Source organism: Camelina sativa, chromosome 18, assembly GCF_030686135.1.
Source record: "Camelina sativa cultivar CO46 ecotype springtype chromosome 18, ASM3068613v1".
Classification (NCBI taxonomy): domain Eukaryota; kingdom Viridiplantae; phylum Streptophyta; class Magnoliopsida; order Brassicales; family Brassicaceae; genus Camelina; species Camelina sativa.
Genome location: NC_141897.1, coordinates 19,557,708 through 19,581,439, shown reverse-complemented (window position 1 = coordinate 19,581,439; position 23,732 = coordinate 19,557,708). Strand labels below are relative to the sequence as shown.

Below are 23,732 nucleotides of genomic sequence, written 5' to 3'. Positions count from 1 at the left end.
TGAATTTCATGCATCATTCAAACCCAAATGCATAAATCCCATTTAAACCCTAATCCTCTCCAAAAAAAATGATAGGTCTTTTTTAAACCACACTTAAATGGAAAACGAAGGTAACGCAGGAAGTACCGCAAGTAGTTCAAGATGGAACCCAACGAAAGATCAGATAACGTTGCTGGAGAATCTTTATAAGCAAGGGATACGAACTCCTAGCGCCGATCAGATACAGCAGATCACCGGCAGGCTCCGTGCGTACGGCCATATCGAGGGTAAAAACGTCTTCTATTGGTTCCAGAACCATAAGGCTAGACTACGTCAAAAGCAGAAACAAGAGCGTATCACTTACTTCAACCGTCTCCTCCACAAAACCTCCCGTTTCTTTCACCCTCCTCCTTGCTCAAACGGCACGTACTTCTCGTCCTTATTCTTTCTTACGTAACTTCTACGTCCCTTCTATTATACAATTTTTCATAAACCTCGACCATAAGTTATTCTGTGGACGTATATTTTTTTGGTTTCTCCAGTAAAAGATAAAAAGACTTTTGAGGTTTGTAATTAAACCATGTGAAGTTCATCTAGAAAATATAATAGCTTTAGATACAAAAAGATGATCGTAGAAATATTTTGAGATGTGTATTGTGAGTTTATGTTATATTTCATTGTTTTCAACAATACTGAGAATTGCTAAATGTTTTTATTTTATTTTTCTGGTTATGAAGTGGGTTGTGTTAGTCCCTACTATTTGCAGCAAGTAGGTGATCATCATATCAACCAACATGGAAGTGTTTACACAAACAATCTTCTTCACAGAAACAATGTGGTGATTCCGAGTGGTGGCTACGAGAAACGGGTTATCACAGATCATAAGAAGCAACTCTCGGACATAACAACAAGAACAACTAGAATGTCCATGTCTTCGAGATTTGACCGATTTGCCCTTCGTGATCACTTTGACGGTGAGGGCATTAACGTCAATTCCGGTGGACGGGAGACGCTTCCTCTTTTCCCACTTCAGCCTTTGGATGGGACTAGTGACGCTGGGGCGGGAAATTCCTGTTTTGCCCCTGGGAGTGATTCTCGGGTGGTTTGTTTCGGCGATGACGGTGGAAGAGAGCAGCCGTTTATGATCGACTTCTTCTCTGGTGGTGGTTCTTCTAGTCGATGCGATAATAATGGAAATGGGCTGTAACGTACGACTACTGTTCTATAATGTTTTATTTTATCTTTTTTTTTTGGAAAGTTTTTGTTTTTATTAACTGTTTGGAGATAAAAGTTTATTATCATCTTTTCGTAGTTTTTAATTTAAACCAAATGCAAGGAATTGAACATTTGAAAATTGAAACGAAATGTAACATTAATTATCATGATCCAGAGGAACTCAGAAACATTTTCAACGAAACGAAATGTAACCTAATCGAATCTAAAAATTAATTAGAATTTCACTTCTAAAATCAAGTAAAAAAAGTACTTCTAATTAAGTTCTAATTAAGTACTAAAAATATATAACTATGTTGCCTTTTCCTTCATTGTGATAAGAATTTGAAGTTTTCCGTTTAGAGAAAAATGTCTAGATCCTCATGCATAATGGTGAGTCAAAATAGTGTTATATATCAATATTAAATTCAAAAAAGTAGTGTAGGTGTTGTTCGTTAAGTTAATGTCTGTGTACGAAGGCGTTGGAAAAATGTATAACTAAAAGAAGATTAAGTCCGTACTATCATCATATCTTCAACATATTTTTAAGAGTACAACGGAAGCAACCAAAAGATTAAAAAGCCTATAGAAAAAGGCACGGTGAGATCAGCGCCCATATATAGACGTCTTTTATTTTACTTATGCTAAACCGTCATCTGCATGCAAGTGCTGATATAAGCTCCCGCTTCACTTGACGCTGCAACGATACAGACGATACCAAGATTATAAGTTATAACAATATTACGATTTTATATATATCATGGTGTTTAGATCGAGCACGTAGCCAAGTTAAAGAAAAAAAGAGAGGATATGAGGTTATGCACATAAATAAAAAAAGCTTACTTATCGCAGTTAGTGCTCATGGAGATGGGGTATGGAATGGTAACACCGCACTTTCCAGGAAGGCCAGAGGCTAGACTTGGGTCGAGACCAGACAGGCCCTTTGCAGTTGACTGTAGGCATCGGCATGCTTGTTGGCGGTCTGGTGTGGTTTGAGCCATACCGTTCAAACTTCTAACTCCTTCACAACACGGACCTGGTACCACTCCACCTTTTGACAGGTAGTTGGCACATGGAGCCAAGCTACTTGCCACTGTGCCGCATGAGATTGCTGCATCGGCTGATGCAACTATGCAGACCGTAAAAACGAGGCATGTGAAGAACCTGAGACCCAAAGCCATTGTATTTGCTCTTCTTTTTTGAGTGATTACAAAATTGGAAGTTTCGTTGAGTTTTGTTTTCTAAGCTATGTGTTTCGCTGTTGAATGTGAGAAAAGTGGGAAGTCATGATGGGTTTATATAGGGATTTCAGATGAGGGGGAAAATAGTAACTAATAGGGTTTCTTAGTAGTTGGATTTGCATTTACGTCATTCGTTTCCTCTAGTTTCTTCTACTAGTTAAGGAGAAGAATGTACATGAATTGTTTAGTATGGTATTATATTATAGACTAGTGTGTATTCTAAACATCAATATACGTACCTATCATACAGATTTTGATATAATTTTATCATGCCTTTGCATATTTTTTAATATAATTATATCATGCTTTTGAGCGATTTATAGGATTTGAATATTGATACTAATTAATATTGAAGCACTACACACACAAGGAATTCGTATTTTTAGCAAAGCATGATCTATTATTGTATATTTCATTACCAAAAAAAAAAGAAAAAAAAATCATTACCGTCCAATGTAATGCATAGCGTAACTATGTGTAATCCTACACCAAGTTAATTTGTTTTCAGCTGTGAATACTATGTTAATTGATCTACTTAACTGTTTTGATATTCATCAGTTACGTGTGTAAAATTATTTTTTTTATTATTATTGTGTACACTATCTTTTTTCAGTTCTCACACACAAATGTATATATATATATATATGTCGTCTAAGCTATCTTTCTTAATTTAGAAAACACGTTTTGATTTAAAAGCAAGGTCTTCGTTGTCCATATATATTATATTCTTTGAAAGAAGTTTAACAATTAAAAGGTCGACGGAGAGGGTGGTTCATACTCAGACAATTAAAAACTACTAGCCGAAATCTATATACTGTTAATTACCGGCCAATTAATGCAATTTGTAAACCGAGGGACACGTGTATCCAAACAATTAACATCACAACTCTCCCAACTACTTTAGTCATATTCTCCAATTCCATTGGAACACTTTTTATTTCTAATTAATGCTCTGTCCACCGTTTCCTATTATAGATTTATAGTACTATTGTTGTCTATCAATTGTCGTAGGTTTTAGACCTTTAAAGGATAAGTAGGAAGCTGAATTTATTATTGTTATAAAAAAAAATGTTAAGAGAACAAGGGAGGCCTTAGATTGAACTAGCTTGGTTGGTGAATGGTGATTCATATGCGCGGAGAAAGAAGCTTGTTTCTCAAGTTGCCGAGAAGCTAGAGAATTTTTGTGTTTTTTATTTCATTGAAGAAACAGAGGTTTGAGAATTGTAAAGAATGCACTTTTTTTTTTTCTTTTGCAAAACTGGATTCTGGAAATAAGTCTTATTAATTTCAACTCAAAGACCCCTTCACAAGCATTAGAGGTCTATCTTTAGAGAAGCTATAGACGACTACGTTAAACACCAACCTAATGTAATTACGAAATCTAAATCAAAGTGAAAAGAAAAAGAAAAAAAACCTGAAAAGGAAAAACAGAGTCTTTTCAAACGTATAAGCTTAGGACAAAGTAATAATGAGCTGCATCAGTGAATTGAGAGTGTTTTGAATCTTGATATATATTGCTCTTCTAAAGTATAAGCCCCCAGTGGAAAAAGTCGGTTTTGCATCTAATTCAAATACTCTAGGTAGCACCTATCACTTGATAGGAATCCTCGTTTCTGTTTTAATTATGTTGGTCATCGTAAAGTTTTTTTTCTTTCTTTTCCGTTAATAATTGAAGAAAATATACTGTTGTTTTACAGTAGCTGAGTTTACAAAAATAATACTAGTGAACTTTTTGAAGTAGAGAAACACATGTTAAGCTTGATAAATCTTTTTTTTTTTGACAAACTTGATAAATCATAATTAATGCAGATGAAGTCAAGAGAAGGGATTAGTAAAGTCACTAACTGGATGAGAAAATATTTTTTAATTTAACAGTAAATGGATGGGAGAAAAACATTCATCAGCATGTCTTTTTCGTATTTATACATAGTGTGGTTTAGTGTTCTTTTAGGGTATTTTTCTTAATATTATTGGTTACTTAATTATGAGAACGCTTCACTTTATGATAATTACGTTCGAGTGCGTTGGAGAAAGATCTAAAGAGAAGATGACTAGCTAATTAAGAAGGTACTATTATCATATCTGAACCACGTTAATACAACACATGAAAGGAAAAGATTACAAAGCATCGAGACAAGCAAAGGCATGGTAAATATCAGCTTAGGTAGCCGTGTGTTTTATTTTTACTTATGATACGAAACCAAACTCTTCAGGCAAATGATGAGGTAAGCTTCCATTTCACTTGATGCTGCAACAATACAGACGATCAAGAGTATAAATAATTACGTCGTTAGAAAAAAACTAAATTATATCGTCTGAAGATCGAGTAACTAACCAGGTTAACAAAAAAAAGGAGTATATATTGGAGAAAATATTAGGAGCATTAAAAACTTACGTGGCGCAGTTAGTGCTGGTGGAGATGGGGTAGGGAATGCTAACACCACACTTTCCAGGAAGGCTTGAGGCTAGACTTGGGTTAATGCCCTTGGCAGCGGACTGTAAGCAGCGGCAAGCTTGTTGGCGGTCCGGTGTGGTTTGAGCCATACCGTTCAACTTTTTGACTCCTGCACAACATGGAGGCGGCACCGGCCCACCTTTTGATAGATAGCCTCCACATGGAGCCAAGCTACTTACCACTGTGCCACATGTGATTGCTGCATCTACGGATGCAACTATGCACACAGTCAAAACAAGGCATGTAAAGAACTTCAAAGCGAAAGCCATTGTATTCGTGCTTCTTTTCGGGTGATAACAAAATTAGTTGATTTTTTTTTCTTTCTAAGCTTGTGTTTTGATAGTTGGATTTGAGAAAAGTGGAAGGTGATGATGGGTTTATATAGGGATTTCATATAGGAAAATATATGATGACTAAGTAGGGTTTGTTAGTAGTTGGATTTGCATTTACTTCATTCATTCCTTCTAGTTTCTTCTACTAATCAGATCATTAGTTTTTGACAACAATAGTATAACAATGTTTAGTATGTATTTGTTTAAGATTACAAATATATCTAAATGTTAGAATTTAGTAGTTCTTTTTAACAATTTGGTTATCTTTAGATATTATAAGTGTTTTGAGTGATGCTTCGAGAGTTAATAATATCGCTTGGCAAAATAAAATAGTAGAACGAATTGCGATGAATTGTGTAAAATGTAGTATCTTCAGTACATTATCAAATTTTTTTTTTTTTTTTTTTTTTATACATTATCAAATAAATTATTATATTTTGGTTTCATACACAATCTTTGACTTATCAGCTATTTGCTATTAGTTCGTGCTATGTGAATTAATATTGAATACCGACCCATTCAATGCAATGTGTAACTGAGGGACACGTGTACCCAACACTAATAAACATCAGATATCTCCCAACTAGCCCCATCACATTCTCTAGATCCATTGGACCACCTTTAATTTTGCTATTAATTAATTTAATATGGTCAGATCAGTGACAGAAAAAAAAAATTGCGCTTCAAAAACTCTAATAAAAGATGAATAAAATTTGCCCGTGGATAATACATGATCACTTTTAAAAATGATTCCAACAGTTTCTTGTGAAGCATAATATCAAAATTTAATAATTAGCCTGGTGAAGAAAGCCAAAATAATGTTATTTGCATGAAATTTGGTTAATTAGTCATTGTTCTAGTACAGTATGGGGCAGAAAAAGATTGAGCATGGTGTGATTAATTAGTTGTTCAATTTGAGATGTGGAAGTTGTTTTGCAGTTGATAGTTGGTGCGTAATTTGAGATGTGGTGCCCATCACCAAAAAGAGAAATAAAAAAATTGAGAGGTGAAATGTGACTTGCTTTTACATGTTTCTTTTTTGTTCCAAAGAAATTTATGGATAAAATTATACTAAAAGCCTAGGACGCAGTCCTTCCCCTCTTCATTCGAAGTTACAATTGCACAACCATTTGTTTTCTAAAATTCTTGTTTTTCTATTGCTCTCGATTGCTCTCATAATATTTAGCTATATTATAGTCATTTTTACTATCTTTTTTAGTATCAAACAATTTACATTTGTTACATGTTGTGTATATCTTAGAACAATTAAGAAACTTTCTTATTTTTAAAAAATATATAAGATGGAGACCATATCGAAATATCTAAATATCATATTTTCTCTGTTTCATTTTAATTGGTATTTAAGAATTTTACACACAAATTTAAACTCACATAATAATTTTCATTTTTAATTTATCTTTTTAACATAGAAACATTATTAAGTAACTTTAATCCAACCAATAAATTAAAATAAACGTGTTGCAAAATATCAATGGTAAAAAAAAAGACACATTTGATAAAATCTTGAAAATATTGTTTAAAATGAAACAAAGAAAAAATTATAAAACATCAATTGAAGTGATGCGGAAAAATAATATCTTTGGAAGCATTTTTTTTAAAAATTGCAATTTAATATAAAAATATATGAAATTACACTGGTTATCTTAATTTTATTTTAAAGATCATGATATTATCATAAAACTGATATGAATGATGTTTTACAGAATTTAAATATTGAGTTGATAAAAACCTTAGGAACAGAATAACGTGAAATAATTATTACATTAGTGTCGGCAGAGGTTTGTGTGGTTAAATTGAGACTTTCAACCACGTACCAGTGTACTACACTTGTGGTCTTGTGGAGATTTATCAATCTTGTACGATGTTGTTTGACGGTTTTTGGCCGATAGTATCCAAGACTATATATCAACCCTTCACGTTCAAAACTCTGTGAGACATTAGAGAAGCACCATCACATGCGTAGAACAAATATAATAGGAACTGTGTATATGTGTAAGTATAAGCGATGCATGAGATGATGAGAATGCATGTGATTTCAGTGGTTATGAGTTTGTGGCTAATAGAGAGAAAGTGTTAATCTGCTATTGAGGGAAATATAGCATTCTATCATATGTACAAAAGACAAATTCGGTTTGGTGTGTACATATCGCTTGAGACTAGTTTTGGTAATTTGGTTAATGGTTATTAAAAGACTCGAATTTTATCGCTCTATTATACTGACATATGATAAAACCTTTTTTTTTTTTATGATAAAACTTTTTGTTGTGTATACAAACGTATTTGTATTATTGATTATATATACGAAATTTGGAAGAAAAAACTCCATACAGCATCTATCTCATTCAATTATGTAGAAAGTTATAAAATGTGAACTTTGCTAAATCTAATGGCCATAGACAATGGCAGTTCAAAAAAAATCGATAGTTAGTTAATGTGAGATATGGTGCTAACTGCTAGTTATATTAGAGTTGTGTGATGTTTAGTGGTGGATACACGTGTCCCTCAGCTGCACCTCGCATTAAATTTGACGGTATTTAACTATTTAATTTTAGTAGCTGACATTTTATTTGATTCTGTACAATAAAGATACAATTTCATATAAACATCGCTCAAAACATGAATGACCAATTTTTTAAAGGGAAATAAATCCTTTTTCTAACAGTTTAGATACATGAACGTATCACTTTTTTGTACATTCTGAAACATTATTTTATTGTTTATCAGTTTATATATGACTGAAAAAAATAATTATTCTAGTTAGTAGAAGACACTAGATAGAATGAATGAAATAAATGCAAACTTTTTTATCAAAAAATAAATGCAAACTTTTTTATCAAAAAATAAATGCAAATCCAACTACGTCCTACCAAACTAAAGAAAAACAAAAATAAATAAATAAAAACTACGTACTAACTAAAAACTACCCCTACTTAGTCATCATATTTTCTCCCATGGCCAAATGAAATCCCTATATAAACCCATCCTCACTTTCCATTTTTCTCACATCCAACAACGAAAACACAAGCTAATTAACATTGTTATCATCTATCACCCAAAAAGAAGAGCAAACACAATGGCTTTCGCTTTGAGGTTCTTTACATGCCTTGTTTTGACTGTGTGCATAGTTGCATCAGTAGATGCAGCAATCACATGTGGCACAGTGGCAAGTAGCTTGGCTCCATGTGGAGGCTATCTAGCAAAAGGTGGAGCGGTGCCACCTCCGTGTTGTGCAGGAGTCAAAAAGTTGAACGGTATGGCTCAAACCACACCGGACCGCCAACAAGCTTGCCGATGCTTACAGTCCGCTGCCAAGGGCATTAACCCAAGTCTAGCCTCAAGCCTTCCTGGAAAGTGTGGTGTTAGCATTCCCTACCCCATCTCCACCAGCACTAACTGCGCCACGTAAGTTCTTTATCCTCGTATTCTCTCCCTTTCCAATATTATTTTTCCACACTTGGCTAGTTACTTGATCTTGAGACGATATGATTTAGTTTTTCTAATGACGTAATTATTTATACTTTTGATCGTCTGTATTGTTGCAGTATCAAGTGAAATTAATGGGAGAGCTTTACGTCATCATTTGCCTGAGGAGTTTGGTTTCGTATATCGTAATAGTAAAATAAAAGTCGGCTATCGAAGCTGATATTTACCATGCATGTCTTTGTCTGTTTGATGCTTTGTTGCTTTTTTTATGCTGTATACTTGTATCTTACATGTTTAAGATATAGTAATACTGCCTTATTAATCATCTTCGCTTTAATTATATCTTTCATCCAACTCATTCGAACGTCGAACGTGATAATCATATAGTGAAGAATTCTACAAGTAACCAATAATATTGATTAGCTCCTAGTATTGGAGTGAATATACAAAATTGTGATACAAAATACTATTTGGAAATTCGATGAAGAAACGGTTTTACTAATGTTAGCCCAGCCGTCAAATCGAACTTTAAATTTAATACATGACAAAAAAAAGAAGTATAAAATTGTGAATCAGTAATCTAAATTTAATTTTAAAAATTCTTATGAAAAACAAAATTCAGTTCAATTTTTTATTAAGAAACGAAAAAAGACTTAAATGAATTTGGATACCGTCTCATGGATACATTTTCCACCTTTGCTTATGGCCTTCGTGAAATTGGTCGTGAATCTCACCACAGAGGTATTCAATCTCAGCGAGAGGATTCTTCAGTTTTCGGTGAATTCACTGCTGTATTACCAGAAAGTTTAAGATATTTTCAAAAGGAAAAATTGATACAAAGTTCTTATAGTGACAACTGGTAAGGGTATATCGAAGATTCAAGTTCACTATTGAATGGCTGAGGAACTAGAAACATATGGAATGTGATATCCCACAAATTATCCTTAATAATAATATCTGTAGTCTTTTATCTCTTCAAAATATCAACTTGGAATTTCACATGTTTTGCTCTGTTAAGACGGCTCTGTTTATGGTAGCAACCTAGAGGCTGTGCTTGCTGTTAATAAAAAACCTCTTCTTTTGTATTTATCTTCATCGAATTAAACATATATGTTGTTTACTAGAGTACATATGTTTAAAACACACATTGGATCTGCAACTTTTAAGTAACACTCGTTACACTCCCTCGTATAAGCTGCTTCACTCCTTATTACATCTTCTAAAGAGATATACTATTAGACATTGACTTATAAGACTCTTTTGCTGGGAACAACTGTTCTGTTATTGACTCAAGGGTTGTCCGGTGGGTGGCGATTTCCTGTTGGGTTAGGTCCGGATGGGTGCTTATGCCACTTTTTCTCTTCAACCTATTTCCATAAGAAAGATGTTATAACGATTCCTTATGTCCTTGAATGGGTATCTGTAAAAATCTTGATCTCCTTACCCAAGTTGGTATCACTCTACCGTAATTCGGTTTTGTGATGATCTTTTCTGGTCCAATCTTGAAATGGACTGTTACAAGCAAAAACAGAGGTTAGTATATAAGAGTGCAAAGAACCATGCCCTCAATTTATAACACATTATATAATACATGTAAACCTAACACTACCGCACACACACACACACGAGAGAGTGAGTAATGAGATTACCTTCTCGGCATTCCCGAGTCAGGATTCTGCTGAGGAAGAGGCAGATGATAAGGAGAAGCTTGATGATGATATCATGTCTTTGCATTTTTATTTTGAAGTTATAGAGAATTAGCTTATTGTTATCATATATATATATATATATATATTGGATGTATAGTTAACAAGGCACAAGAAAACAATTTTGTCACATCTAGTTGGTACTCTCCTTAGAGAACCGTGATGATTACTTGGCTTGAAGAAACCATGTAACACTACAACAAATATGTACATTGATAGCAGACGGATATAGCTCATTTTCCGTCACTGCTATGAAAGATGAGATTTTTTTTCGCTTACTTTTTAATAGCATCTTATTAACGCTATGATAGGAAAATTATGTAGCGGGAAACAAAAGTGACTTTTGTCCGCCAATACTTAGTGAAATTATTCACTTAATCGCCAAATAAAAAAAAAACCCAAAAACTCGACACACTCTCTCTCTCTCTCTCGTTACAACCTAAGCTCAACCTAAGAAGATTTCTTCTTCTAAATTCTCTGTGTGTGCTCAAATTCTTCTAAATTTCTTATCAATTCTTCAGTTTTATCGCCGTTTGTGAAAAGCCCCAATTTCGCCGTTTGTGAAAAGCCCCAATTTCGCCCTAAATCTCCATATCCATCGCAATTGATAGCTCGAATCCATTTTTGAGGCATGTCTTTCTTCTTCCTCCTAATTTCGTTATTTGTTTCGATTATTTGTGATTTCAAACAGCTTTTGATTTCGATAAGGGTCAGATTTAGTTATCTGTTTTGTTAGGGTTCGATTTATCTAGATTTATTTCGTTATCTGTTTTTTAGGGTTCGATTATTTACAGATTTTGAGAATGTGGAGTTTCGAATCCATCTGTTTTGTTAGGGTTCGATTATTTACAGATTTGACTCAAAAATAGCTTTTGGATTTGAGTATTTGCGCCTTCATAAACTGAACGATTTTTTTTTTTTCCCAAGTGTTGGTGATTGAAATGTTGGGGAACTGAAGCTTCTCATTTCTCTGTACTCACACAACAGGTTAGTATCACTCAACCAATAGTTAAACATTATTATTACACACGAATATTGGTGATTGCTATGTTTTGTCCTTTGAGTCTGATTCGTATAAATAGTGATTAGATTAGTGAGATTTTACACAGTTAGATATTGGTTTAAGAGCATCTGTATGTGTCTGAAGTAGTGCAGTATTGTCTGAATTGTTGCTTAATGTGAGCTTTGTATAATATGTATCTCTATTTTATCTATAAAGGTTAAAATTTATATTATAACATATAATGTTGGACAAGGCATGGGTGCATCTATGCAGGTAAGGAATTATATTTCATAATTAGGTTTTATTTTGGGTTTGGATACTTTAAGATGTTCTTTTAGTTATGATTTTTTTCTTTAATTATCCATTGAAGAGCTGATCCTGGTTATAAAAGTGGAGCTTGGAAATTTGTAAGGGATGTGTCTGCGGCTTTAGGTGACATAGAAATGATAATATGTCCTTGTAAAGACTGTCGTAATGTAGTACGACAGTTAAACAGTGTTGTGGTTGAGCATCTTGTAATAAGAGGGATGGATGAGGCATACAAGGTGCATAGTGATTGGTATCATCATGGAGATGTGAAGTCAGTAGATGAATTTCAAAGATACGAATGCAGCTGATTTGATTGTAAGTCTGAATAGAGTTGTACACCAGTAAATAGTGTGTTATCGACTAGTAAAACCTGAAACTGTCTTTATGTTTTTCAGCAAAAAGCAGCTGAAATTGGTGGAAGTGATGCTCCAGCATTTTTAACAAATCCAGATGAAGATCACCTCGCCAAGCTTTTAGGACCTGACAATTCTGGTAGGCTGAGGGCAATGGGTAGAGGCATGAGTAAGACCAAATTAGCTTGTTTACAAATGCAGAGCAAGTGTATGGCTGAAATGGAAGAGCGGCAAGTAAAATTAGTAAAACAGGTCAATGCCTTGGAAAGTGAACTTGGCAGAATCAAGAATCAGGTTAGATACTTAAGAGTTCTCTACTATTCATCAGCCAGTTAGAGTAATATAAATTGATGTTATTTTTGTTTATGTTACAGAGACCAGAAGCTGAAATGGATGAAAACTCAGCTGCAAGAGTAACATATTCTTACTTCTTTTCATATCAGCTAAGTGATTCTTCTTAGTGTCGTTTATGATTCTTAGTTGCTCATGAAATTGTTGCAGAGTGTAAACAAAAGAGCACATCCTAAGTGTGTGTTTGTTGATTGGTCTGACATTGATGAAAATGTTGGTGAGGGTCGGATTCTTTCTTCTGATCCGGATGACATAGTGAATGACTGTCGTCTTGGCCCTTATGATCTCAAAGTGTTAGTTGAAGCTGCATATAAACCAGATGCATTTCTATGGAGACCTGCACAAAAGATCTTTCATATGAAAGAAGCTGTTGGACATATAATCGCATGGCCAACTGATAAGTGTAGACTGGTAGACAACAACATCCAAATGGAAGACATTGCCCCTATGGTATTTATAATTTCTAGCAATGTGTTAGCAATGTATTACCCCTGTCTATAATGCTAATTAATTATATTGGATTTGTTTACTGATTGTGTTTAACAGGGTATACAAGGAAACAAATGTAAACTATTGGATTTGTCTAAGGGTGACGTCATTGTTGCTGAGGGGCGTTGGGAGACACAAGAACCAAGTGCGTTGGTTAACGGAATTCCTCTTGGACCAAAAGCAGTTAAAGTATTTGTGGATTCAGTAAAGCAGCCTGATACATCACTATGGAGACCTACAGCTGAAATGTCATTTCTTGAGGACTGTTTGATGGCTTACGTATCTTGGCCCCTGAGTAAGGTTGATTTTGAAAATCCCTCAACTCCAACTGGTCAGAATGCTACATCACATGCTTCTTTGTCTGCATCAAAGGCCAAGTCTGCAGCCACAGCTTCTAAGTCTGCTACAGAGTCCAAAACTTCAGCAACAGCTTCAAAGGCTGCATCGCAGGCCAAATCTGCATCTATGTCTTCTAAGTCTGCATCTGGTTCTAAGTCTCCTGTTGATGATGCAACGGGTCCAATATCACCAATAAAGAATACTTTACCATCACAGTCTCCTCTCAGGAAGTCTCCAGTAAGTGTTTTCATATGTTATGAAGTTGTTTTTGTTAATTATATGATGACTGATGGTTTATATTGTAAACATGGCAGCGCATTAATAAAGTTATTTCCAAGGAGAATAAGAAGTGCAAGTTGATGGATTTAACTGAAAAGAATAGGGTTGTGGCTGAAGGACGATGGGGAACAAATGATCCAGAACATAAGGTTCACTTTACTCGCTTGGGTTCTAATGCAGTTAAAGTGTGGATAGATGTTGTGAAGGTGAAAAATGTAAAAGTTTGGAGGCCATCCGATGAAATAGAGATTATTGAAGATGCACTTAGCTCCTGCATTGCTTGGCCAGAGAACAAGGTCATTATGTCTTAAACTGATGGTTTTATTGTGTAATGTTAAGTACTTGAGATTGCTTGTTTATTTTGGATGTTCTTGAGACTTTGATGGTAAACTGATGTTCTTGAGACTTTTGTTATGTATTTTGGATCTGAGACGTTTATTAATCAGATTTTATGAGATTTTATAAAACAGGTTATGTGTGCTATAATCACATATCAGAAAATGCTATAAAAGTACAGGTAAACGTTATGATAAAAGAATATACCATAGCACAGTAAACAAGATAAAACAGCATTTCGCAACAGCTATATTAGATATGTATAACATAGCACGAAAAATTAAATATTGTATAAATTTTTGCAAAATTATAATCTTGATAATACAGCAGTTTATTAGAGCTATGCTATAAAACTATAACATAGCACGAAAAAACAAATGTTGTATAAATTTTTTCAAAATTATGATCTTGATAATATAGCAATTTCTTAAAGCTATGTTATATTTTTATAACATAGCATACGTAATAAGTGCTATTGTATATGGGGTACATATAATAACAGTGCCCTAAAACAGCGCTCATGAAAACGCTATCAAAGACCTATGATAGCGTTTTTCTCTGGTTAACAATGTGCATATTTGTTGTAGTGTAAGATTCTCTGGTTAAAATGTCATATCTTGGGATCCTATGCAATGACATTTCCACTTAGAAATTATAACGTCTGTAGAAATAGGAAAACGCATTACAACTTCTTTCATATTTTCTTATATGTTCCATTCTGTGCAGGCCAGCTTGAATGGTTCGTTTTTTAATTTGGCCTACATAACAATCCGATATTCGTTCAGTTATGTTGGTCTTTGTATTTACCTTGCTTGCTGGTCGGTCCGAAATGAGTACATCTTTAGCCCAGACTTTCTTGGTATCTAGACTAAAACCTAATTAGAGTATCTTTTGAATTGTTTGCCTATTATTTATTTACCTAAGAATGAGTCTCATATGCGACCAATAAAAACTGGACCAAGTCGATCAATTAAACCTAGTTTAATCTTAATTTCTTTTGTACAAACTTGGTCACGCAGCTACTACTAACTTGAGAACGTTCGTTCACACTTCACAGTCACCGTACGTAATATATTATACGTCGGCAAGATTTTGCGGCCTTCATTTCAAGTTCACTTTAACTTTTCATAAGTCATCATTTAGGTGTTATCATCATAACCACCACGAAATCGTTCATTAAAACAAAAAAAAATCCACCACGACATATCAGATATATTGTATCAATGTATGTCTCTTATGAATTTTGTTTTTTTTTCACAGGCGAAGCTTAATTACCGTTATGTTTATAAGTATTGGTCGCATTTACCCAAACATGTGATTTCTAAAAAAATTTATCCTCACAGAACTGCTGATCTCGATCATGAAAATAAAGTGATGATATATAAAATATTTTTAGGCTGCTGTAAGAAGACTATTGTTAATTGTGTTTTTTTTTGTTTTGTTGTTGTTGTTGTTGTTGTGGATGTCTTGTGATTGCTTTGCACTATTGTATATGTCGAGGCGCCGATCCTTATAACATGGATTAAAGTTTTTGTTTCATTATGTACCTTTTTTTTTCATATAATAATTCTGTATTATGTATAAGGGTGACGACAATATAATGAAAATGATTAACGTGTCCTTCAATTAGTCATATGGCCCTTTTATACAGAAAAGTCTGGATCACACTAAGATGGCAACTTGATTTTAATTTGATCTCAATAATACAATAAATCAAAATCAAAATCAAATATCTTAATAACGATGTCAATCTTAAATCAATACAGATTTGTTGGTTTTTCTAGCAATTTATCTGACTAAACCGAAACTAAACCGAGAATCTCTCCAAACCAAATAAAAAATCGTTAAGAACTTTTTTTTTTTTTTACTTTTAAGAGTAAACTTAACTGAAAGTAGAAGGTTCTCGAAACCTTATTGGATAGAAATAGTAAAGTACAGAAAAGGAATGCCCGTAGCAGACCCTAGCCCTCCTTCCCCCATCATCATCATCTGTATGCGTTCTTCTTCTTCTTCTTCGTAATAACAAAACATCAAAATTCACAACGAAAATAAAATTCTCAGAACTTTTTTTGTTTTGTCATATAAAAAAAGAAAATAAAAATCTCTCTCTCGATCGATTTATCAGCCATGGCTTCGCAAGCTAGCCTTCTCCTTCAGAAACAACTCAAAGGCACAACCACAAAGCCAATTGAAATCAATCTCTCTTTCTCTCCTCTTTTTATTGTAATATTATTTTATCTAAATTCGATTTGTTGTTGTTGTGTTTCAGATCTCTGTAAGCATCCTGTAGATGGATTCTCAGCTGGTCTCGTTGATGACAAGAATATATTCGAATGGAGCGTTACCATTATCGGACCTCCTGATACTCTCTAGTAAACGCCCTCCCTCTGCTTCCCCCTTATTTCCTTTCTTTTCAGATTTTTTTAGGTTTCTTGATTCAAGTTTCATTGGTTTTTTCGGATTCTTGATTCTTGATTCATGTGTTATTGTTTTTTTTCCGGATTCTTGATTCATATGTTATTGTTGTCTTGAGATTTGAACATTATTATAGATCACATAATTGTATTGGAATTTTTTTTTTAATTCTTGATTTAGGTTTGTTCTTGTATAGTTTTAACTCAATGATCTTTGTATATCAAATTGCTTCTCAATGGGATTATATTGGAAACAGATTTGGTATCTGAGTTTCCACCTTTGTTAGCAATGTTCTTTGTTAATGATACTTTGCCAAAGATTTGCTTGTGCATATATTGGTTTTAAGAACTTGGGTGTTTATTGCAGTGAAGGAGGCTTCTTTAACGCTATTATGACCTTCCCGCAAAACTATCCCAATAGCCCACCGACCGTGAGGTTTACTTCGGATATGTGGCATCCTAACGGTTAGTGTTTGTTCTCTGTGTATTTGGAAGAGGATTCAAAAGGAATATATGATGAACAGAATATGTCTAGTACTTTGGCTTGAATGCGTTTCCTTGTATCTACACTGCAGTTTATTCTGATGGTCGTGTTTGCATCTCTATTCTTCATCCTCCTGGTGATGATCCTAGCGGTTATGAGCTTGCAAGCGAGCGCTGGACCCCTGTTCATACAGTATGTTTAAAACTTGTTTTTTGAGTTTCTTTTTTCATTTTTCTTTCCATTACATGTCAGTGTTCTGCTTCAGAGTAGCAGATTCAGTTACTATACTTTAAATGGATCACTAGGTGATTTATTTCTGGTCTCACATTCTCATGCCGCGGCGATAAAAATTGTGGTGTTTCAGGTTGAAAGTATTATGTTGAGTATCATATCAATGCTTTCTGGTCCAAATGATGAGTCTCCAGCAAACGTTGAAGCTGCTGTGAGTATTTTAGTTGCTCATCAGATTTAGTGCACATAGCTTGCAATTAAGAGCAGAACATGCTTATGATTTTTTGTGTGTGTTTTTTTTTCTCTTGTGCAGAAAGAATGGAGAGACAAGAGAGACGAGTTCAAGAAGAAAGTGAGCCGCTGTGTCAGAAAGTCTCAAGAAATGTTGTGAATCAACTTTCAATCTTGACACCTCTGAGATCGCTGCTGGAGTTTCATCAAAAAAGTTCTTCATATTCCTATCTGAAACCCTTCACAAAACTGTCCACAAAGGCAACTTGTTATAACTCGGTTTACATCTCTTTTTTGTCGCGTTCGAGAGAACTAGAGCGTTCTGAAAAGTGTTTGGTTGAGCAAAAAGTGTTGTTCTTGAGAAACTGGCATTAAAATTATAAATTTCATTCGTTTAGAACTCTGGCTTCTTTGTTCTCTGATTTTGTCTTCTTTACACTTCACAGTTTGTTTGTTTGTTTGTTTGTGCCACTGCACTTGGAACGGCATCGCTTTCCTTATCATAGCTTTTTTTATATGCATTGTAACTTGCAAAGTCGTTGTCGTCATCACAACCCATGCCGGTTTATCAAATAAAAACCGGCATGCATGCAGTTCCGATTCAAAGTATAAAAACTGCGTCATGTCATCTTCAATGTGAGTGGATTTAGGCCAAATTTCCTTGGAAAGCAAAATGGGAGATTCTTAACCATCACAAGGATCAGTCCATTTCAATGTCAAATGGGTTTGAGCCAAATTTCCTTGCAAAGGAGTACAACCTGAAGTCCTCTAAAACTCACAATATACTATCTTTGACTAACCATCTAAGAACACTGGTAGATCATTGTAAACAAAAGGTGAGAAGTTATCGGATTGGAACATCTAGGATGAGCTATCAAAACTCTTTACAATAATGCAATGCTTGATTCACAAAGTTGAGAGAAGCCGGAGATCTTTATTTTTGTGGAAGAAGTAACTAAAAACTTAAATAATCAACAATTTAAAGAAATTATATCCCATTCATATACAAAAGTAAGTATATCTTCTTCTTTCTTCGGTCAATAGAACCAGTGAAATTAACAATGATCCGATATAGGTTGTAAAACTGAAATCATGCGCTTTTGAGTTGATAAAACGTAAGTCATACTCTAAAGTTTGGTTGGTTGGTGTTAACCAAAAGTAAGTCTTACTCAACTGAACAAATGTGTTTGTTGATAAGATAGATATACCTTAATTAGTTGATATCCTTACAAATCTTGTAAAATTTTCAACATGTTTTTTCCTCCAGATGTTTTAATAATTATTCCAAAAGAAACAATTTAATTAAGTGACTATAATAACTAATCATTTGTAATGTTATTTTGAAGACAATGTAAAATTAAAACATAAGATGGTGGATTTGTGGATGGTAGATGATAAGTTTGTAGACGAGTGGATGATGAAGGATTAAGGATAGATCATAGATGGTGGACAATACATGGTAGGAGGATGGTGGATGGTGAATGATTGATTTGTGTGAACAAAGTGATTGACAAGTTAGTCTTCGAGTTATATGAGCAATTCGTAGATAAACTGACATATGTAAACAGTAAAAAACATACCAAAAAGATTTTCGAAAGTCTTATAGAGAGTAATGAATCAAAAGCAGCAAAAAAAAAAAGTAAATAAAAATTGACACGTCAGAAATGTTAGGTCAAACGTTGACGTGATTTAGTAGCTAACGTCAATTTTTGCTACTTTGTTATTTCCGCATTTTCGTGTTTTTGAAGTCTCTTTCTTTCTCTAAACATAAAAAAAAAATAAAAAAAAAAATAAATCATCCTAACTAAAATTAAATTGTTGTTGTCAACTAAACAAAAAAAAAACAAAAATTAAACTGTTTTTGTAATTTTCTTTGTTAATTAAAGAAAAATTTTGTTAATTGGTAGATGAGGTTGAGAGACACCTGGGATTATAAGTACACGATCTCTTTGTGTCTCTTTTTTTCACATATCTAAATCTTTGTCTTCTTCCATTCATCGAAGCGTCTCTGGTAAATCCTGATCTTTTTTTCTTGTAAAGTTTCGTTTTTTTTTTTTTTTAACTGTTTCTGTTAATCTCAATGTCAATTAATGCGCGTTTTGGTTAAAATAAAAAAAACATAGGATTGAGATCTCTCTCTCTCTCAAGCAATGGCGGCGACAAGTGAGAAACAGAACAGCACAAAGCCTCCTCCTTCTCCTTCTCCTCTCCGCAATTCCAAGTTTTTTCAGGTACCAAAAATAGCTTTTATAATTTCTGTAAAGATTTCAATTTTCAGATTCAAGATGCGATCGCCCTCGAAAATTGCATTGTTTTAGTTGTGTTGTGTCACAATGATCTTATGTAATGGAACTTTGATCTCTTTGGCATGTTTATGTCACTTAGATCTGACCCTTTTTTTGCTGGCCTACGTTTTGGGAGGAGTCTGGATCATTGTAGTTTTTTTTTACAGAATCAGATCTTGTGGGGGTTTATTACTTTGATATGATTTGCTGTGGGTTGAGTGTTCTTATGTAAGTTATATGAGTTTGAAGTTGCTTACTTTTTTTTTTTTTTGTTTTTGTCTAGTCCAATATGAGGATCTTGATATCTGGAGGAGCTGGTTTCATCGGTTCTCACTTGGTTGATAAGCTCATGGAAAATGAGAAGAATGAGGTCTGTATACTTCTACACCTCAACAAAAACTTGAGATGCTTTTTTTTTGTTTCCTCAAGTTTAATTGTTTCGTTTTTTTATTCTCCAGGTGATTGTTGCTGATAACTATTTCACTGGATCAAAAGAAAACCTCAAGAAGTGGATCGGTCACCCAAGGTTTGAGCTTATTCGTCACGGTATGGTCTTCAGACTCTCTGTGGATTATATAGTTTATGTCAGCAAGAGTTGACATCGTCATCTGTGTTTGGTTTTGGGGTTTATATAGATGTTACGGAGCCTTTGTTGATCGAGGTTGATAGGATTTATCATCTTGCTTGTCCTGCCTCTCCTATCTTCTACAAGTACAACCCTGTTAAGGTTTGTGTATGATATATATTGTTCTTATGTCGCTTTAGTATAATCACAAGGAACCAGTAGTTTTATGATATGTAATCTTGTTTCTGCAGACAATCAAGACCAATGTGATCGGTACACTGAACATGCTCGGTCTTGCCAAGCGTGTTGGAGCAAGGTTCAATACATATTCTTCTTCCTATTTCTAGATTACGTCCTTCTTCTTAATCTCTCAGCTTTGCAGCTAAGATTTGTTTTCTTTGAGCAGAATTTTGCTCACATCAACCTCGGAAGTGTATGGAGATCCTCTCATCCACCCTCAACCTGAGAGTTACTGGGGAAATGTCAACCCAATTGGTAAGTTTCAAATGTTCTTATCTTATATGAGGAATCTTCTTGCAATTACAGCTTTGCCAACTTGACCTGGTTTGCTGTTATGAAAAGGGGTTCGGAGTTGCTATGATGAAGGCAAGCGTGTAGCAGAGACCTTGATGTTTGACTACCACAGACAACACGGCATTGGTTAGTTTGTTTTCTTACTTCTCTTCCAAACTCACTTCATCACTCTTACTTTATCCAGTGATTCTTTTGAGATCCTCATTCGCCTGTTCGTTATTTATAGAAATCCGCATAGCTAGAATCTTCAACACGTATGGTCCTCGAATGAACATTGATGATGGACGTGTCGTGAGTAACTTCATTGCTCAAGCACTCAGGTAAAGTATTTGCTCTCCAACTCATTGAACCCCAGTTTTTTTAAACATTTCATCTCTGCTTAGTTGTTTCCTTGAATGTGCTGTAGGGGTGAGGCATTGACTGTTCAGAAACCGGGAACACAGACCCGCAGTTTCTGTTATGTATCCGACATGGTGGATGGACTTATCCGTCTTATGGAAGGTGATGATACTGGTCCTATCAACATCGGTAACCCAGGTCAGCCTTTCCATTCCAACCTTTACTTTAACCCCTATAGCTAGAGTGAGCAACTCTAATCTAAAACTACAATTGCTTCTGTCTAAATCTCTCTGTTTCTCAGGTGAATTTACAATGGTGGAACTAGCTGAGACAGTTAAGGAGGTATGAGTCGGTTTACTCTAAACGATATGATAAATCTTGCATTTGATTCATGTTTTCATTCCTTAACGTTTTGTTTATATGAAACACAGCTTATAAACCCAAGCATAGAGATAAAGATGGTGGAGAACACACCAGACGATCCAAGACAAAGGAAACCAGACATTAGTAAAGCCAAAGAAGTGTTGGGTTGGGAGCCAAAGGTGAAGCTCAGAGAAGGACTTCCCCTCATGGAAGAAGATTTCCGACTAAGGCTTAACGTCCCCAAAAACTAAAACGTAAACGCACAAGAAAACACACAGACGCGGTTTTGAGTTTCACGAGTTGTCGTCAGCTGTTGAGTTATATGGTGCTGTTATTATATACTACAAAGTGGTGGTGGTTTTGTTTTCATGTGTTATTCATATTGCTTTTGTTCGTAGAGAAAATAAGTTGGTAAAAGGGTCTTTTTGTGAAGAACGACTCTTTCTTGTTTTTTCAATATATTTGTGATTCTGGTTTATTGTTTTTCGGCTCTAATGAAATTTTTCACATAAATTTTTGATCGTCATCGTACTCATTCCTATACACCGACATAGCAAAACAGTTTATGTTACGTAAGTTGTAACCATTGTTGGTGTGATTCTGAACATGTAGTACGTTGATTAAAAAAATCTGTCATTGAATTTGTTTCTTTTTGTAGTCAAACCTGTCATTAAATTTGTTACAAAGTAACTTTAGATTGAGAAATCTGAACAATTAAAAACATATGCTAGTGGTTGACAAAAAAAAAAAAAAAAAAAAAGCAAAACATATACTAGTAATATCTAGACATAAAAAGAAAAAAGGAAGCATGTACAGTGGTGATATCTTGGATTTTATTATTTTATCAACTATTTAAAAGATAAATGTAAAAAGAAAAAGGGAAACTAAGGTAAAAAGAAAAGGGAAAACTCTAGCGATGTTGCTAGATAGATTTCCTAATTCTTTTGGGAGAAGCAACAAACTACGTGACTCTTGTTTTGAGTAGGAAAACCAAAACCTCTATATATATATATCCTATCATAACGATTCAGAACACTCAAATCTTTAGCATTCTCAAAAATCTCAACAAAAACCCTAATTGGCTCCGAGAGTACTTCAATTCCGTAGATTGAACGTAATACAATGGCAAACACCACTCCCTTTTCCATGTCGACTATGTTTGATGCTCTACCACACGACCTCCGTTTTCCACCCGCAAGACAATTCATGAATGCGAAGCCTCGGGTGATTCGTCCTCCTCCTCCTCCTCCTCCTTTTTCACGTAGCGCCGCCGCAGATTCCTTATTCTGCTGGGACTGGGAGATCACGGAGGGTTTAACTCCTGAAATAGTGGAGATTGGCACTTTTCAATGGATCTTCAACCTAATGACTAGAAGCGACGACGATGTGCCTCACTTTAAAGACGTGATCTCAGTGTTTGACATTAGAGAGCGTGAAAGGATGGTGTACATGCTGACTTCAGACTCCGATTTCTTCATGGATATCGCAAGAGACATTAACGGCTCCAAAAACATACAGAGACTCATGGGGAAATCCGAATACATGGACGCGGTCTTCTGCGAAGCTATCACGCGCCTCTTCCTCCAGGTCATGACAAACAAGTTCGCGTCCTACGTGGGGATACAGGGAACTAGAGTTTTCCAACAGGACAAGAAGGAGCCACTGTACGAGCTCATTCTCCAGTATGGGCTTTACCTAGCGCGTGACCAACACGGTTGCATCGCTCTCAACCAAGTCATAACCGACTTGGACCATTCTTCCTACAGAAACCAGCTCCTAGACCTAGTCGCGATCAACGCTGTTTGGCTAAGCAACGATCATTATGGGAACTTTGTGATCCAACACTTGCTTAGACTGAAAGACATGCGTTGCACGCGTAACATTGCTGTTAATCTACGAGGCCACTACGTTGATCTCTCGTTTAAGAAGTTTGGAAGCTACATCGTGGAGGGGCTTTTGAAAGTGGGGGACTCGGTAATGGAAGAGGTGGTTATGGATCTTGTGAAGTGCGAGGGAGAGAGGTTGATGAGGCTGGCGAGGAGTGAGTATGGGAATTTCGTGGTGAGGAAGGCACTGGGACTCACGAAAAAAAACTATATGACGGCTGATCTGTTTAACGGTTTGGTGAAAAAGCTCATCCCTTTTCGCCATCTCTTGCCTAGATCTCCTGGAAGAAACATTGCAACCATCTTGGACTCTGTTTTGATATCATCCTAGTAGCTTTGTCCCAAATTAGTGGTTACTTTAACGTTTGAAGTGTTCATTTGTTTTCTTGTCAACCGGGTTTTAAGTGTTCTATTTTGAGATTTTTTTTGGGTTTTTTTTTATTGATAAAAGGATTTTTAGTGAAATTTTAGTTAGTAGAAGAAGCTTGTCGATTTATTTTGGTGTAATGATCTAAATTCAATTGAAATTTTAAATATTGCATATATATGTTTTTGTTACAGGTTAATCGAAA

At 34.9% G+C, this 23,732-nt stretch overlaps 9 protein-coding genes across 10 annotated transcripts; 6 read left to right on the top strand and 3 right to left on the bottom strand.

Moving 5' to 3' along the window:
* The first annotated feature begins 37 nt into the window (after positions 1-37).
* LOC104762044 (WUSCHEL-related homeobox 2) lies at positions 38-1,249 on the top strand. The gene is made up of 2 exons (XM_010485250.3): positions 38-401; positions 717-1,249. The coding sequence occupies exons 1-2, from the start codon at positions 98-100 to the stop codon at positions 1,184-1,186; spliced, it is 774 nt and encodes a 257-aa protein (XP_010483552.1). The 5' UTR covers positions 38-97; the 3' UTR covers positions 1,187-1,249.
* Positions 1,250-1,673: 424 nt separating this feature from the next.
* LOC104762043 (non-specific lipid-transfer protein 3) lies at positions 1,674-2,455 on the bottom strand. Its single transcript, XM_010485249.3, has 2 exons — positions 2,035-2,455; positions 1,674-1,888 (listed from the first exon to the last, which is right to left on the bottom strand). Exons 1-2 carry the CDS (start codon positions 2,370-2,372, stop codon positions 1,879-1,881), a joined length of 348 nt encoding a protein of 115 aa, XP_010483551.2. The 5' UTR covers positions 2,373-2,455; the 3' UTR covers positions 1,674-1,878.
* A 2,029-nt stretch (positions 2,456-4,484) lies between these two features.
* Positions 4,485-5,252, bottom strand: LOC104762042 (non-specific lipid-transfer protein 4). Its single transcript, XM_010485248.3, has 2 exons — positions 4,828-5,252; positions 4,485-4,680 (listed from the first exon to the last, which is right to left on the bottom strand). The coding sequence occupies exons 1-2, from the start codon at positions 5,154-5,156 to the stop codon at positions 4,671-4,673; spliced, it is 339 nt and encodes a 112-aa protein (XP_010483550.1). The 5' UTR covers positions 5,157-5,252; the 3' UTR covers positions 4,485-4,670.
* A 2,916-nt stretch (positions 5,253-8,168) lies between these two features.
* LOC104762041 (non-specific lipid-transfer protein 4) lies at positions 8,169-8,988 on the top strand. The gene is made up of 2 exons (XM_010485247.3): positions 8,169-8,642; positions 8,783-8,988. Exons 1-2 carry the CDS (start codon positions 8,200-8,202, stop codon positions 8,790-8,792), a joined length of 453 nt encoding a protein of 150 aa, XP_010483549.2. The 5' UTR covers positions 8,169-8,199; the 3' UTR covers positions 8,793-8,988.
* A 735-nt stretch (positions 8,989-9,723) lies between these two features.
* On the bottom strand, positions 9,724-10,453 carry LOC104762040 (CLAVATA3/ESR (CLE)-related protein 46). Its single transcript, XM_010485246.3, has 3 exons — positions 10,313-10,453; positions 10,108-10,175; positions 9,724-10,030 (listed from the first exon to the last, which is right to left on the bottom strand). Exons 1-3 carry the CDS (start codon positions 10,395-10,397, stop codon positions 9,953-9,955), a joined length of 231 nt encoding a protein of 76 aa, XP_010483548.1. The 5' UTR covers positions 10,398-10,453; the 3' UTR covers positions 9,724-9,952.
* A 1,507-nt stretch (positions 10,454-11,960) lies between these two features.
* LOC147923081 (uncharacterized) lies at positions 11,961-13,959 on the top strand. Its single transcript, XM_087497900.1, has 6 exons — positions 11,961-11,996; positions 12,077-12,328; positions 12,409-12,447; positions 12,536-12,835; positions 12,932-13,450; positions 13,528-13,959. Exons 1-6 carry the CDS (start codon positions 11,961-11,963, stop codon positions 13,801-13,803), a joined length of 1,422 nt encoding a protein of 473 aa, XP_087354026.1. The 3' UTR covers positions 13,804-13,959.
* A 1,735-nt stretch (positions 13,960-15,694) lies between these two features.
* On the top strand, positions 15,695-17,590 carry LOC104762039 (ubiquitin-conjugating enzyme E2 7). The gene is made up of 6 exons (XM_010485245.3): positions 15,695-15,998; positions 16,098-16,200; positions 16,610-16,707; positions 16,818-16,918; positions 17,091-17,168; positions 17,271-17,590. The coding sequence occupies exons 1-6, from the start codon at positions 15,956-15,958 to the stop codon at positions 17,346-17,348; spliced, it is 501 nt and encodes a 166-aa protein (XP_010483547.1). The 5' UTR covers positions 15,695-15,955; the 3' UTR covers positions 17,349-17,590.
* Positions 17,591-18,907: 1,317 nt separating this feature from the next.
* LOC104762038 (UDP-glucuronic acid decarboxylase 3) lies at positions 18,908-21,787 on the top strand. Its single transcript, XM_010485244.3, has 12 exons — positions 18,908-19,199; positions 19,312-19,419; positions 19,757-19,843; positions 19,932-20,019; positions 20,109-20,200; positions 20,290-20,354; positions 20,445-20,533; positions 20,621-20,698; positions 20,799-20,892; positions 20,979-21,109; positions 21,213-21,253; positions 21,343-21,787. Exons 2-12 carry the CDS (start codon positions 19,339-19,341, stop codon positions 21,523-21,525), a joined length of 1,029 nt encoding a protein of 342 aa, XP_010483546.1. The 5' UTR covers positions 18,908-19,199; positions 19,312-19,338; the 3' UTR covers positions 21,526-21,787.
* A 547-nt stretch (positions 21,788-22,334) lies between these two features.
* LOC104763576 (putative pumilio homolog 16) lies at positions 22,335-23,581 on the top strand. 2 transcript variants are annotated; one of them, XM_087497638.1, is made up of 2 exons: positions 22,335-22,498; positions 22,610-23,581. In XM_087497638.1, exons 1-2 carry the CDS (start codon positions 22,397-22,399, stop codon positions 23,489-23,491), a joined length of 984 nt encoding a protein of 327 aa, XP_087353764.1. In that variant the 5' UTR covers positions 22,335-22,396; the 3' UTR covers positions 23,492-23,581. The 2 variants fall into 2 exon arrangements, with proteins under 2 accessions (XP_087353764.1, XP_010485234.1); XM_010486932.2 differs by having other exon boundaries at positions 22,335-23,581.
* The last annotated feature ends 151 nt before the right edge of the window (positions 23,582-23,732 follow it).